A 17,486-nucleotide genomic window follows, 5' to 3' on the forward strand; every position below is an offset into this window, starting at 1 on the left:
GTCTGATACTTTAGCCACTGAACCACCTGACTGCCTATTCAATTAGGTGCAGGATTTTAAAAAAACTCAGAAAATGCCTTTTTTTTGGGGGGAAAAAAAGGTTCTCAATGAGGGGATTCTTTGGGACATTTAAAATAATGCTCTATTTACAAATTTTCAAGAACAAACTTACAGCATAAACATACTGTGTGCCTCACAGTACTTTGTATTATGAAATCTTTAGTGAAAATGAAAAGTGCATTAACATATTGTAGAAAATGGTACAATAGACTTATCTGGCCATACCAAAGGTTTCAGCATAAAGTTGTAACTCCTAACCCCAAAGCAAAAGCCTCCCACCACAAAAGGCTACCTAATCAATCAGCTGTTCCTTATGTAGTTGTTCATAAGGATGATATCTAATCAGAATATACAATATCTAATTTCCATTGTCTTTGTTTGCAGGCCTCTTTCTTTCAATTCTGGTTTAGACTAATTTGTCTTCTTTCTGGAAAATATAACTTTTAAAAATGCTTAAGGTTGCTAAAATGTTTAATGTTCATTTTTAGGAGAAAAACAATCCATTTCTGTTCTGCCAATGAAAATATGATCACTATGCAGTCTTTTCTCAAATATTTAAATGACAATTATTCTGAGCTGTTCAAGTTTAATGAGACAGGGTTGAGTTAAAATGTAACAGACCAGGGGCAGCTAGGTGGCACAGTGGGTAGAACACCAGCCTTCAAGTGAGGAAGACCTGAATTCAAATCTGGTCTCAGACACTTAACACTTTCTAGCTGTGTGGACCCTGGGCAAGTCACTTAACCCCAATTGTCTCAGAAAAAAAAAAAAAAAAAAAAAAAAAGTAGCAGACCATAAAAAAATAAGAAAAAAACTTATAATTATTAAAGATGATGCAATTCCTAAAGAATGCTTCTTTCCTTCACTTCACCATTTATTAGAAAGATGCTGTTAGGTATAGGGAATTTTCTATGCTTTGGGCAGTGAAAAGGAAAACTAATAATGATCTAGAGAATGGTTCTCCTTGCACATCACCACCCATTCCCTAAGTCACATAAAACAAGTGCCATTTCTTCAACAATTAGATGGCAGATTGTTCTTTCATATTTGTTCCTTATTTCTATAAGAGTTAAAATGATGAAAACATATAATTTACTTTATCTAAAATGAAATTCTTTGAATTGTCTATCTTATTTGACTAATCTTCTAGAGTCCAGCTGCTTAAACTACGGTTCCCCAGCCTATCAGTCTCATAACTGAATATGGGAGCTGTGAAATTATGATTTATTCTCAGTAAATGTTTAATTTGTATACCAATTTTACATATCTATATATCTGAGATCATATAAAAATTTTTTGGGCAAAAAGGAGTCACAAGTGTCAAAAGTTTCAGAAGGTCTGGTGCAGACGGTCAGGCTTCTTGGTGCTCTATTTTCTTACATTTCACTCATTGTGAGCTGATCTCTCCAAATATGTCAAAGGTTCAATGGTCTTTCCTCAATCACCTTCTTTGCAATTTTGGTCCATGGGAAATACCCTCTTCCCTTCTGGGTGCTTTCTCTCCCTTCTACTTTCATGACAGTGTCTTCTCTTGTTCCCCTGTTTGACTGTTGAATCCTTGTCAATTTCCTATCACTCCCTCTCCTTCCCCATCTGCCTTGGGCCTCTTCTCCTTTCTATGACTTCTCATGGTGACCTGATTAAGCTTTTAAGGGTTTAAATATCATCGCTCACCTGATAATCCCACATACATCTAGTAAGTAACTTAGCAGCTACTGAGGAATTGTGAGCAGAAAAGTACTAGGAAAAGACTTAAGTAAGATTTAAGTTAGTAGAAGTGTAAGAAAGCAGAGACAGGAAGGCCTTACAAGAGTTTATTACAATAATCCAGTCTGGGGTAAGGAGGATCTATGCCACTTGCACAATTATCAAAGCAGGAATCTTATCTACAACATCATCAACAAATGGTCAATTACTCTCTACTGGAAGAGGAATGATAAGGAAGGCACTACACATCACCCAAAATGGCCCAACCTATGTTTGACTAGCTCTAATTGTTGGAATGTTTTTCTTTATATTAATATTCTTTATATTAGACATTAGTCTATTGGGAATAGAAGTAAAAAGGTAGTTTCCAGGAAAAGAGGCACGTTGTTGATAGAGCTATCAAGTGGTTCAGTTATTCTGAAAAGCATTTTGGAATTATGTCTCTCAATTAATCAATAAATGTTTATTAAATGTCTACTACATGTGCCAGTCTATGTACTACGCATTGGGGATATGAAAAGTCAAAAGAAAGTCGCTGACCTACTGGGGTTCACAAGAATCTAATGGGGAACACAATATGCAAATAAATACTGACAAACAAGTTATACACAAGAAAAAGGAAAAAAAAAAGCTAAAGGAGGGATGGCACTGAGGAGTCAAGAAACTGGAGGGAACAGTATATAATATATTACTAACAAGCCCATTTTTAAGACAGGAAAGAAAGAGAAATATGAACTATATGTACAAAATATCTACAATAGTTCTTTTGGTAATAACCCAAAATTGGAAACTAAAAAATTCCCCAATGAGAGGAATGGTTAAACAATTGTGGCATATAAATGTGATTAAAGAATGATGAAATGGGACAGCATGATAAAATGAAAAGATCTCCATCTGATAGAGCTAAATGAGCAGATCATGAGAAAAACAACTGTGAGTCTTTAGAACTATAAACGATGACATACATTTTTCTCTCTGTCATAGAAATGATGAACTTAAAATACAGACATCCATTTTGAGGCATGGAATTTATTTTGTTGATTATACATATTGATGTGGGAAAGTTTTATTTTTTCAATGGGGAGCAGTTTTCTAAGCCTATTCTTTACCTTTCAGATGGAGTTATATAGTTCCAATAAAGTACTGAGATAAATTTTAGCTTTGCTCTAAGTTATTCTATGACTTTGGCCAGCACATAAGAAACCATACATGCTGCCTTAATGTGGGGAAACCTAACAATACTTATATTATCTGCCTTTACAAAAGGCTGATGTGACAATACCCTTGGGAAAAAGCCTCAAAGCATCACATAAATATGAGTTATTATCATCAACAGAAGAAAGGATACTATCACATACTGATAGACTTATCTATAAAAGATGCAATTTTAGTTGGGCCTAAATGAAAGCCAGAGAAGTTAGAAGGTAAAGTTGAAGAGGGGGAAAAAGCATGATAAGTATAGAGGGAAGCCAGAGAAAGTGCCTGGAACCAAGAGATGGAATGTCTTGCTTATCAAAGTGCTTGTTCCATGCATTTCTAAAGTTTCAGTCCATTAAAAAAAAAAAAAAAAAAAGACTCAACCAAAGTCACAAAAATATAGGGCTACTGAATTTCATAAAATGACTTCAAAATAAATGTCAACCAAAAATATTTTGATTTCTTGGTTGTGGCACTCAATGAAACATCAACTTATTAGATGTATGCTATAAAGCAGTATTTTTTTAAAAAGCAAGTTAAACAACCCTAAAAGCATTGATATGAATGGATTCACCACATCTTGGTATTTTGAAAATCTCTGGCATAGGACACTAAACATTTTATATGTATATTAAACTGTTAAGTACAACTGAAGTAACTATCATGAAGGAATTACAGTTTTAGACTCTTTAAAAGGTAGAAATAGAATTAATAAGCTGTTTTGAACTGATTTTATATTGTAACCAACCTAAAGGAGCTGGTTGACCCCGTATAACTCCATTCTTAGTTCTCTCCTCCAAGTCCATGACTTCCTTGTATATCAATTCTGAAAAAGAAAAAGAAATAAACTAATAAAGCCAATTTCATATTATAGGTTCATTAGTGGAAATTTTTATCAAAATCAACAATAGTCAAGTTGAATAAGAGAAATTTTGAACAGATGCTCAACAAATTCCAATTATAAACTAACATAAGATTTTTAGAATTTTCCAGAATTTAATAGTAAAGGAACTAGAAGCCTATACTATAACTGGATCTCTCTGGGTTTTTAAAGTTGGACTTAGGGCAGTCCTGGGGCAAGAAGTTTAAACCTAGAAGGACTAATCAGGACAAAAACTAGGGCACAGAATTCAAGGCATGGTAGACATCATGTTTGATGGGACTAAGAGCTAAATCCCCATAAGCTTGAAGCCCTTCCTTATTTCTACAAGTCATCTATCTAGTTTTTTTGGTTTTGTTTTTTTTTTTGCTAAGGCAATTAGGGTTAAGTGACTTTCCCAGGATCACACAGCTAGGAAGTGTTAAGTGTCTGAGGCCAGATTTGAATTCAGGTCCTTCTGACTTCAGGGTTGGTGCTCCATCCATTGCACCACCTAGCTGCCCTCTACAAGCCATATTTAACTTTCCAGACTCATAATGATAGTGAAGGTGGGTGGCTTCTGGTGTCACATTTTGGATGTGAAAGTTATAAGAAGACATGGTTTAAAAAAAAATTGTCAAGGGATTGAGCACATTAAAAATGACAGAGCAGAAATTTTCAATTATATAATGTAGAAAAACTTGTAAAAAAACAAAAACAAAAATCAATATAGCTAAAAAAAAAAAGGAGGGGAGGTACTGTTGAGGGGGAAATAAAACTTGTCAAATATATCTAATAAAAGTCCAATATTCAAGACACATAGGGAAATGAGAGAAATTTATCAGAAGACTTATTTCCATTAGATAAACAGAAAAAGGACAAAGTTTTTCAAAAGATCTGAAAATTATAAACATATGAAATACTGGAAATCACTTTTAAAAGAAATGCCAAAATAAAACAACTTTGAAGTTGTATCTCATAGTCAGCAAATGTGCAAAGATAATAAAAATTGGAAATAACCAATACTGGAAGGATTGTGGAAGATTAGAAAGGTTAATACACTGTTGATACAGCTGTGAATTGATTTACTTTGAAAATCAACTTGGAATTATATGAGAAAGATTGCTCAACTGTTAATAACATTGATCCACAAACCCTACTCTTGGACATATATCCTAAGAAGATAATGACAAAAAAGCTCCATATACTTCAAAATATTTGTAACAAAAAAACCCCCTGGAAACCAAGGTAAGTACCCAACAGTAGCAAACTAGAGTAACGATTAGTGGTAATGCAATGTAATCTTATTGGATGTAAAAAAGCAATAAATATAAGGAATTCAGAGAAAAAAAGGAAGGGCTTTTATGAAGTGACCCAAATTAACATAGAATTAAGAAAAAATGTTCTTACTACAATAATGTAAAGAAAAACATTAAAACATCCTAATTCAAATTACTCCTGTCCAATCTTAGTTCCAAAGATATTCTAGAGACTTGCCTGAAGTGAAACAATTGGCCACACTAATATGGCAGAAACTAGGCATTGATCCACACTTAACACCGTACACCAAGATAAGGTCAAAATGGGTTCATGACATAGGCATAAAGAATGAAATTATTAATAAATTAGAGGAACACAGGATAGTTTATCTCTCAGACCTGTGGAAGGGGAAGGACTTTATGACCAAAGCAGAACTAGAGATCATTACTGATCACAAAATAGAAAATTTCGATTATACCAAACTGAAAAGTTTCTGTACAAACAAAACTAATGCAGACAAGATTAGAAGGGAAGCAATAAACTGGGAAAATATTTTTACAGTCAAAGGTTCTGATAAAGGCCTCATTTCCAAAATATATAGAGAATTAACTCTAATTTATAAAAAATCAAGCCATTCTCCAATTGAAAAATGGTCAAAGGATATGAACAGACAATTCTCAGATGAAGAAATTGAAACTATTTCTAGTCATATGAAAAGATGCTCCAAGTCATTATTAATCAGAGAAATGCAAATTAAGACAACTCTAAGATACCACTACACACCTGTCAGATTGGCTAAGATGACAGGAAAAAATAATGATGATTGTTGGAGGGGATGTGGGAAAACTGGGACATTGATTCATTGTTGGTGGAGTTGTGAACGAATCCAACCATTTTGGAGAGTAGTTTGGAACTATGCTCAAAAAGTTATCAAACTGTGCATACCCTTTGATCCAGCAGTGTTACTACTGGGATTATATCCCAAAGAGATTATAAAGAAGGGAAAGGGACCTGTATGTGCACGAATGTTTGTGGCAGCCCTTTTTGTAGTGGCTAGAAACTGGAAACTGAATGGATGTCCATCAGTTGGAGAATGGCTGAATAAATTGTGGTGTATGAATATTATGGAATATTACTGTTCTAAGAGGTTTGGCAATTGTTAACGCTGTAAAGTTATCCATGCATATAACCTGTAAACAAAAGGCTATTAAATAAATAAATTAAAAATAATAATAATAATAAAAAAAAGAATATTACTGTTCTGTAAGAAATGACCAACAGGATGATTTCAGAAAGGCCTGGAGAGACTTACACGAACTGATGCTGAGTGAAATGAGCAGGACCAGGAGATCATTATATACTTCAACAACAATACTATATGATGACCAGTTCTGATGGACCTGGCCATCCTCAGCAACGAGATCAACCAAATCATTTCCAGTGGAGCAGTAATGAACTGAACCAGCTACGCCCAGAGAAAGAACTCTGGGAGATGACTAAAAACCATTACATTGAATTCCCAATCCCTATATTTATGCCCACCTGCATTTTTGATTTCCTTCACAAGCTAACTGTACAATATTTCAGAGTCTGATTCTTTTTGTACAGCAAAATAACGGTTTGGTCATGTATACTTATTGTGTATCTAATTTATATTTTAATGTATTTAACATCTACTGGTCATCCTGCCATCTAGGGGAGGGGGTGGGGGGTAAGAGGTGAAAAATTGGAACAAGAGGTTTGGCAATTGTTAATGCTGTAAAGTTACCCATGCATATAACCTGTAAATAAAAGGCTATTAAAAAAAAAAAAAATTGGCCACAGCAACAAACTAAAAATCATGTACTACTCATTTAAACCAGCAAATTTTGGATTGCTTTTAGTAAGTAGGTGAGCTATTGTTTCCATTAACTGTTAAAAGATAATACATAAATACCAGTTACTTAAGAAATAGCATGGATATTTTATAATTTATATAGCTATATCCTGTCCAAAAGAAATATTCTGAAAGACAAATGAATTTTCAGTTCAGATGCTTCACTCTTAAGCTTTTTAAATTCATGTCATCCATACCTTTCCACTCTTCTATTGTGTGCTCCCTTTCATCTAACTGCTTGTCAGGTATCTTTGGTGGAGGCTGTAAGAAATGAGGCAGCAATAAGTAACTTGGATCATTAAAAATTGAGAAATACAGGTCAATTTCAATGATCTTATGATGATGAAAGCCATCTATACCCAGAAAGAGTATCTGAGGGTGGATCATAACATAGCATTTTCCACACTTTTTGTTGTGGTTTGTTTGCACTTTATTTTCTTTTTAATCTGATTCTTCTTGTGTAACAAGATAATTCTACAAATATGTATGCCTATATTGGACTTAACATATATTTTTATCATGTTTAACATATATTGCATTACTTGCCATATAGGGAGGGGGTGAGGGGAAAACTGGAACACAAGGTTTTTCAAGGCTTAATGCATATGTTTTGAAAGTAAAAAACTTAAATTAAAAAAAAATCCTAAACCAGTAAAAAAAAAAATTTAAAAAAAGTAAAAAACTGTTTCTCAACAGTTGAAGAGCTCATAAAGATAATTTCTACTAATAAAAGTCAAAAAGTTGTCAAAAAATCATAACCAGGTAATATTTGGATAACTATAGGTAAAAATGAAAATTGTAAATCAATAGTTGGTATCTTTCTCATGTTATGCAGATTGAAGGATTCCCTTTCTCACTCTGATGGAAGCCTACCCTTCCCTTCTACTACCATTAGAATTCTAAGATGCCTAACTTTACTTAAACAACTACAATTTACTATATTTTTATCAGGATCATTTAAAAAACAAAAATCTTAAATCAAGATAGAGTATGTCTACCTTACAGCTGTCCTATTTAGTTACTCTTATCCCTCTAAGATACAAAGTTGGAATCTTAGAAGACTAGAAGACTTAGAAGAACTATTGTTGCAAATTCCCTTTTTTTTGGGGGGGGGGGGGGGGGATGGAGCAATAAAGAAGTCTTAAAAAATAATATTAGTTCAATAAGTGATAGTATCCTCGTACCTCTCTTTAATAGCTCACTATAAATAAGGAAACCCAAAAACCATTAGCAACAGAAATTCCTCCCACCTAACTTTCTGGAACCAACAGTTTATATCACATAATACAAAATACTTACACTGTTAATCCCTAATGAATATCCTACTCAACAACTTTTTGTTCCCCCAAAGACAAAAACAAAATGATTCTTAATTGAAAGTAGGAGAGTACATTATGTATCTATATCTATCTATATCCAAAACATGGAGAAATGGACTCACCGCTTCTGCTTCTGAAGGATCATACCAGACATTGATATAAGGGTGCTGGAGGGCTTCATCCACAGAGATTCTTTTAGATGCATCTATAACCAGCATTTTTGACAACAAATCCCTTGCCTGACTAGCTGCAAAAGTAACAGTTTGCATTAGTGCTATAGCATTTTCTTGTGTATCCATGTCTAGAAAGATTTATTAAAATCAAGAACTTTTAGAACTTATTATGAAAAACATTTGTATTAATATACTAAAATTTATTTGAGAGTAAATCTGGAGAACTTTAATACTTAAAAAAAAATACCTTTAAGTTTGTTGTGCTCCGAGTCAGCTGGGAAAAGTACATCTGGGAAGAGCTTCTCAAAGCTATATCCAGCATATTTAGGTCTGTTCTCCACATAAGTTCTTACTGTTGGTTGTAATTTCTTCATGAACTCAGGACAAGGTGTTCCAAGTTGCTCAATAACTTTATTCCATTGATCAATATCTAAGATCAAGCAGCTAAGAAAAATACTCGATAGATATACAATGGCTATAATATATCTGAATGATAAAAATGACACTCTAAAACTCACAGGAGAGAATATGAAGAATATAAAGAAAGCTTTACTGTTAACATTGTTTAGGGTAATAATAATAAAAGGAAAAAAATCAATAAATTAACTTTAATAGTAATTCAGGTTTTTACATTGATTTTACTATAAAAAGTGATAAAACTTTCTTACTAAACTGAATCAAAAAAGTGATAACAATTCACAAAAAGGCTAGCAGACCCGGAGTCTAAATGAAAAACGTTCAAAAATCATAGGAGAATGCCAAATTTCCTTTCTTCTAATTATCTTACAGGATTGACCATAAATGCTAGTGAATAATACATTTCTTTCAAATTTTTGGGACCAGAATTGCTGTGAAATTAGTCACTACAAAAGGAAAAAAATCTCTGTATGTCTATATTTATTATTATTATTTAATAATAATAGCTCCCACTGATCCAGTACTTTGCAGAATGACATATATATGTAAATGCACATATATAAATATATTTTCATTGTTCATAATATACTGAATCCTTCCATAAGAAATTTAAAATTTCTATCAACTGTGGGAGTTAGAAACTACTTTTAAGAGATCTAACACAGAATGTCCCTAACAAGGCCAACCCCCCATCTCATAAACAAATAAAACTAGTTTTTGTTCAGAAATATATACAGAAATTTTGCTAATAGTCTCTGAAAAAAATTCCAAGATATATAAAAATGTAAGAAGGGATAACTGCTCCTTCTTTCTAACAGCATCACTCAGTTCTACCAACTAACATTTAGATAATCAGTTGGTAGCAATTTTAAATGGACTTTATGTACTAATACTATCATATGGCCTACTGACACTTACAGACAACTTCACCAGGCAGATACAGAGGATGCAACAATGCTAGAGGATTCTAAATATGCCTCCCTTTCTCATTCGTCAATATTACAAAAGAAGCAAATTCTGCATAGTATTTTGTTAGGGATCTCCAACTGACAAAAGCAACCCTGGACACTGTATTACTGCAGTTGGGAATATCCCTTACCACTTTTGTGAATAACTGAAGAGTGGGGGGAAGGAGGACACTTCCAGATGAAGTTTATAGTTGTCCAACAAGGCCATAGTTAATCGACCTGATTCAATTATACCTCCCTCTAAACTGGGTTAAGCAATTCAGTTTGACAGAAAAATACAAAGTTGATTACTGTTAACATAACAGGTAAAAAGGAGACAGAAGGACAAAATGTATTCTTAATGAACTCTAATGTAATCAACATCACAAAAAAAGGAGCATTGCTCATAAACTTGAAATGAAAGGATTAATGAATTAAATTCAATAAGGAACAACAGCAAAAATAGCACACAAAACACAAAACAAAAAAGAAAAAAACCAAAAACAATGTATGACCAGAGGCAATGGACAGTTTTAAAATTCATGACACTAAATTCTATTTTCCAAACACTTCTAAATCTACTCAAGTGATAGGAATATTAGAAATTATGAATGGAAGCCATGCTTATTGATTTTGGTTAAATGAACAAATCCAAAGCCCAAGATAAACTATAAATAGATAATTAATTGCACTTTAGCATTTTTAAATATGATATTAAACTACAAATATAAGAAAGGTCTATGTGTAGTCTTTATCAGCTGGTGATATTCTGAAACAGTAATTTAGCATTACTAATTATTTCACTACCTACATAAAGAACTATGTTAAACTGACCAAGCTGAAGTTCATTTTGACCTTTCAAAAACTATAATGTAGGCGAAAAGTAAGGATACGATCTGTACCTGGGAACAAAACACCACCTTTGATCATTTCTCCCATGATGCACCCAACTGACCAAATGTCAACTGAAAACAAAATGCAATGACATTAACATAAAGGAATTGGCTAAAGTAAAAAAATAAAACAAACAAAAAACCACAACACACTAAAATAAAATCATACACATAATATGATATATTCAAATTATAAGAAGCCGTGTAAAATGAAAATGAATGACAATGAATGGTGCTCTGACTCCCAGCAGAGACTATGTCCTACTGCTAGGTGCAGCCTAAAAAAATGATTCAACTTCTCTTAAGAACAAATTTTTTGGGGAAATACACAACAACAACAAAGTTTCATGTCTATTTAAAAAAAAAAATTGGACCATAAGCACTTTCATGACAGAGCATTAAAGAATGAATCACCAATCAAACTGCTGCAGCCGCACAAGGATACAGTCCCTTCCTGGAAAGAGGATTTTGTGGCAAACCATTTCTCCCATAATGCACCCCACAGACCATAAATCCACTATGTTTGTAGCACAAAAGAAGGAAAAGCAAAGCAAAAGGTCATTTAAAATTAAAGAAGCATAACATGATTGCATTATATAAAACTGCTGAAACTTATCACAGAAAAAAAGGAAATGATTTCAATTTTAATTAATGGAAAGATTCTAAACAAAAGTATTTTCCAAAGAATTTTGTTTGATTCATAAAGGAAAATGTGTACAGCCTTTTAATTAAATTTTTAAATTTAAAGTGAGAGCTCTGCACAGTAATAATATAGTAAAAAAGGAATACAGTTAGAGCACACAGAAACCAATGTTTGGAATTCTGAAATATGAAACAAAAGCCAACAAACTATAACATGTGATGATATAAAAGAAATTATGTAATCTTTCTCACTTTGAAATTTAACTGTGCATTGCACTCTCTTTAAGTCAAATGAACAAAAAAAGCATGAGCAGAAATAATTTAACATATTAAAATATCTATTAACATTAAGATTAGTTATGTTCCTATAAGTAGACTAAAATTAGCTCAAATTATTTTTTTCAATATAGCAACAATCTCTTATTGAAAAGAACTAAGGATCTAATGGTGCTAACATTAGAACAAATTTCATAACATCAGAAAAATTCTGTCAAAATATATGTGCGAGCCAGCATTCACCTAAAATTTTACAGATTTTTATAATGGCTTTATCTATTTAACTGATAGATCATAAATATTCTGTTCTAACAGGATTAAACATAATAATTAACAATTGAGTTTTCTTGACCACATTATATAATTTATCAATTAATTTATAAAATTACTACTTTTGAGAAAGATTAAAAGCTATTTTAAAGGAGGAAATTAACAACCATATTTATCTCAAAGAATTTTTTCTTCCAAAAACCAAAATTAAAATCTATATCTATGTAAATAACTCTTTGATTAAAGAAATCAATTTTAGATGGAAGTGGCAGCCCTAATTACTAAAACATCATATGACGCACAGTCCTCATTAGTATCTCTTTAAAAGAGGTAGCAGGTGAAAAGGAGGTGGCCCTGGATGGGCAGTTGGGATGCTGGGCTCTAGTCCCAGTTCTGCCACTAAGTGACCAGCAGCATCACCTTGAAGAGGCAATCCTCTGCCCTTGGATGGATTAGATGATTTTGGCCCTTCTGAAGTCTCACAATTTGATTTAAATTGCTTCTTAACAATCAGTGACTCTATCCAATTTTAAATGAGAATCCATGAAGCATAACAAAACTAAACCACAAAATAAAGAAACATGAAATTTTGGGGTTTCTACCTGTTTTTAGTAAAGCATGCAACACACACAGACACACTCTTGGATTTGGATAGTAAAAAAAGGGCATGTAAAACTGGAGCAGGAAATTAGGGTTAAAGGAAGAACAAGCAAAAAGAACTGGAAAGCCCTAGAAATGTTTTCATACACTCTCTGCTGAGAGGTGGAAAGCCTTTTAGAAAGGAAAAGAAAAGGAGAAATCATGTGTAGAAATATCAATTTTATCTTGCTGATGGAGGATCTAGGGATAATATTGGAATGATCACTTAATAAAAAATAAAATGAATTTTGTTAAGCTAAAAAATTTAGATAAGAAATTTAAAGGAATAGTTTATAAACCCATCACTAGAGTACAAGTATCTTTTAAAGACTTCTGACATTAATATATAGTCTATTTTATTAAGCATTTCATAGTTTTACATAGAGTATCAGGGACTTTTTGTTAAATCTTCTAGACATAATAGATATTGGTGGCATGCTTTAATGGTTCATCATACTTAAAAAATAAAAAGCTTCTAGAAAAATGTAGCCATAGGCCAAAATAGATGCTTTGTGGAATAAGATGATGAAAAACTGTAGCAGCTCTGTCAACTCTCAGCTACATTTTTACACTACATTAATTTTGAAGCTATGGTGTCTCAGCAGTTTTAAAGGTATAAAATGGAGATGTTTAAAAATAAAAATTTCAGTTTAATTCTTACCGCCATCAAAACAAAATAAAGACAAGAGAAAGGTACTCAGATGAACACCTAACTCACTACTAATTTCTTAAAATATACTCCTTTCCCATCAAATTTTCTGAGTCTTATGCTTTAACAGTTTCAAAGCTTCATTAGTTTTATACCTTACAGAAATAAAAAACTAAAAAACAAACAAACAAAAAAAACCCTTAAAAAAAAAAAGCCGGTTTTTATACTAAAGAATCTTCTGAATAAAGTAATTCATTAAGTCTAATTAGATACAAAAAGTCAAATCTTGGACAGACTTGATATAATCTATAAAATGTTTATAAGTCTTTGAATATTTGACTAGCTTTTATAGATTGAAGTGGGAGAAGGGAAAGAATATATAATTTTTTTGTGGTCATTTCAGTATTAAATCATCTAACAAAAAATATTTATTACTCTGGTTTCAAAATAGGACTCAAGTATATCTATCTCTGCACATATGTACACATATATATGTATGTGTACATATATACAGAAGGGTATATATGTACATAAACATGTACAAATAAAAAAGCAGCACACAAGACATTCCTTTAAGGATAACAAAGCTTTTAGAATCATTTTGATTCTATTTGTGGGTTGAATCATTATTATCATGGCTATGAGGGCCAGGACTTAGGGTTGTTTTTGCTTTTTGTTTTTGTGTATCCACACAGAAAAAGAATTTAAAATATTTTTCATTTGAATAAGTTCTGCATTTTTAAAAAAAATCATCACCTCCTCTTATCCCCTTCTCCCCAAATCACATGAATGCTCAGAGGCTGCTGAACCTGAAGAGCTAACTAGTAGATTTGAAATATGCATTTCATCTTTTAAAATCTTACCAGTTAATTTTAAGCATCAAAAAATATGAAAACAAAAAAGGCAATCATAATGACTATTAAATGATCAAAAAATTATGCTTTACTAAGGTTAATTTTTGAAACGCTTATTTCTATGCTATGGTTAATGACATACTAAAGGTGAAGAAAATTGGTTTGGTAGTACTGTTTGTGTGTGTTCATGTTCACAAGAACAGGATCCCCAGATTTTCATACAGTGACGAAAAAATTACTAGTAAGTTTCATAAAATATGCATAATTGCACACAATTAGTTTTGAACACTAAAGAGATTATACAGGTTAAACAAATTACATTAGAAATATGATGTTCAAAAGGGAAAATAAATTATAACTACATTTCAAAGAAATACTATGTTTGCTGACCGTTTTCTTTGTAGCCCATCCCTAGGATGACCTCGGGTGCTCTGTAGTAACGAGTCACTACATAAGGTGTCATCATAAAACTAGTTCCTGCAGTTCTGGCCAGTCCAAAGTCAAGAATCTTCAAAGTGCAGTCTGATTTTACTACTATATTACTGGGCTTTAAGTCCTTAAAAAGAAACATCATAAATGACTGCTATGACATGTATAAACATTTTGCAGTTCACATTTAAGTTACCACCACCACTTGAGAAAAAAATTTAAAGGTAGTCAATCCATGTTTTTTGTTCATTTATCTCACTACAAATGTAATTTCTCACAAATTTAATGAAAGTGCCAAGTTCCCAAAATATGATTTCTTCATGGACTTTTCATTTGGTAAAACTGTTTAAGACCTAGAGTACTGAAGAAATTAGAAGCGTTTTACATATAAATTAGACTTACAGAATATAAATTAGAATTAGACTGAAAGGTTAGTCTTAATATATGGGATTTGGAAAGGTCATTAAAAGAAATTAAAAGCACATACAAATATCATTATGCTTTAACAGAAAGACAGTCAATTTAAACATTTTTTACCCACCTATGATTATTAATAACATTTATTAATTTAGGCATGAGGATGATATACATGGATAACATTTTTAATCACTATGAATTCATTATTCTTACTACTCAAAGTCTTTGGGCTCTGTTCATATTAAGTCTTCCAACAAAATATCTTTATTGAAAATAGTGAGTGGATCACTTTTTGTCAGTTTACCACCCAATGGTTCTGTTTCTTTCACATTAACAGATACATTTCTCAAAACTGTCTAACATTGTAATTATGAAAAGACAGATTCTTTATATCGCTGATTTCTTACTTAAACTCTTGAAACTTGTTGATGCAATTTTAAGCTTGCCTAAAAAAATCCTCAGCAATTAGAACATCTTTTATCCTACCCTTAAAAGAAAAAAAAAATACATCTGACTATTGTAAAATTATCTCTACAAGCCAATTGTAACAAACTCTGTTGTTAATGTCATTAGAAACTTTTTATGAAAAACTCTCCTAAATTGCTTTAACGTTCAGTGTCTATTACAAGAGGCAGTGAGATAAAAACAATTCTTGCTATAAATTTACAATTCATTAAGTCTCAGGGTCCTCATTTCAGTACCAATGTGCTGCTGCACTAAGAGTTTTTATATAGGAGATGAAGGCCTGAGGGCACAAGGGACAAAAAAGGGTTTAGGGGAAAAAAAAGAGCTGATGGATCTACTTTATTATATCTATGGATTTAAGTTTTAAAATTGTCAGTTATAATTAAAAAAATAAAATTTATATAAGGGCAAAGTTTCTTAGTTATTAATGTTCCTATATATCACAAAGTATGTGTATATGTCCGTAATTTATATGCACATTATGAATATATATATTTTATAATTCATTCTAAGATGCAGTGAAGTACAGATGTAATAGCTGTTTAATAAGGTAAGAGTGAAGCTCTGTGATGCTAGGTTTATAGGCAACTTAATAAGTGAAAAAGGAGGGTATATTAAGGGATTTATACTTCAAAGTATAAATAAATCTTGACCTATTAGTTTATCTGTAAGGTAAAACTGATTGTATGCTCAATAATAAATACTATAAAATGGGTAATATTGAAATGCCTAGAAATGAACAAAGACTGGAAAATAAAAAATCCCTATGATATAATTTAAATAACCGAGTATCTCACCTGAAATAAATGAAACAATGTCAAAGGATAGAAACAAAAACAGTATTTTCCTTATAGTTAAGGAAAAGATGGGTCAATTTCCATATGGAAATTTACATATAGAAAAAAAGGAAAGCATGATAAATTTAATCAACTCAAATGACTTAATTAGCCCCCTCTATTGCTCATGACAATGAACCTACAATATCAGGGCACTGGAAAGTGTCATTAAATTTGGTCTATCAATTCAAAAATAGATTTTTAAAAAAGTATAAAGAATGACCCAATGACAGAAATAAGATAATTATAACCATTTTATGATGAAAGAATATGAAAAGGAAATAATTTGACTTTTTTTGGAGGGGAAGGGGAAGCATATTGAGTGATGTCAAAACACTATATTTTCTTTTAATGAACTTTTGAAAAGGTTCTTTTGGGAGAGAGAATGTATGCTAAAAATTGTCTTCTAAATACAGTGTAATTTGGAAATTTGAAAAACCTAAGTCCTACTCTGAACTTTGCCATTAACTAGCTGTATTTATTTGGGTAAGTCACAAATACTGTATTTCCCAGTTTTATCTTTTTTAAAGTGTGGCTATTTATGTAGTAAAGTGTGTGACTACATCATTTAAAGAGGAACTTCTTAACAATTACAACTATACTACAGTGAAATGTGTTGTTTTTGGAGATAGTGGGGTTTCCTTTATTGAGGAATGGAGGAATACGTCAAGCAATGGCTGGATAACCATTTCTTTGGGATACTATAAAAAGGATTCTAGTTTAGATATGGATAAACAAGGCAGTTTCAAATGTCTCCTATGAGATAGGATCTTCTCTATCCTTAAAATTCTATGCTTTTGATCCCATGCAGATTGTTGAAGCTAACAAGCTACAATATTACATAATTAAGTACTACAAATATATACGTACATAGGCATGTACACATACATAAAGATACATATATACACATGTACCTATGTATGGATGCACAGCATTGTACTATGCCATTATACATTTCTAGGAACTGATCTATTTTGTTTCCTGATTCAACAACACAATCCTATTATTTTTTGTCTCCCCTCTTGCAATTTTTATCTAATTGTGATGAACATCACAAAACCAATATACATATTTATCAGGCATGATCTTTTGTTAATAGAAAAAAAAAAAAAAAAAAAAACAACAGAACCATAAAATATGAAGCTCCCTCAAAGAAAGGTAAGTAAAATTCTTCCAGTAATATCAATCACAAAAGGTCTGATATACATAAAAATAGAAAATTTAAAAAGCATGTCAGAAATCAATCTTGGAAAAAAAAAAAAAAAAACAGGTCTCTCACATGAAATTAGTTTGCTGACATT

General features: G+C 31.9%; 1 protein-coding gene across 5 annotated transcripts in view; it reads right to left on the reverse strand.

Moving 5' to 3' along the window:
• MAPK8 (mitogen-activated protein kinase 8) overlaps positions 1-17,486 on the reverse strand; it is a 115,567-nt gene that overhangs the window by 13,062 nt on the left and 85,019 nt on the right. For 4 of the 5 annotated variants that reach the window (XM_031956293.1, XM_031956296.1, XM_031956292.1 and 1 more), the window contains 6 exons: positions 14,429-14,594; positions 10,709-10,780; positions 8,699-8,881; positions 8,401-8,525; positions 7,157-7,220; positions 3,713-3,790 (listed from right to left, as the gene is read on the reverse strand). In XM_031956293.1, the coding sequence (XP_031812153.1) occupies positions 3,713-3,790; positions 7,157-7,220; positions 8,401-8,525; positions 8,699-8,881; positions 10,709-10,780; positions 14,429-14,594 (688 nt within the window). Of the gene's footprint in view, positions 1-3,712; positions 3,791-7,156; positions 7,221-8,400; positions 8,526-8,698; positions 8,882-10,708; positions 10,781-11,153; positions 11,226-14,428; positions 14,595-17,486 lie in introns of all 5 variants that reach the window. The other variant, XM_031956294.1, reaches the window with a different exon arrangement.

Source organism: Sarcophilus harrisii, chromosome 2 (assembly GCF_902635505.1).
Source record: "Sarcophilus harrisii chromosome 2, mSarHar1.11, whole genome shotgun sequence".
Lineage (NCBI taxonomy): Eukaryota > Metazoa > Chordata > Mammalia > Dasyuromorphia > Dasyuridae > Sarcophilus > Sarcophilus harrisii.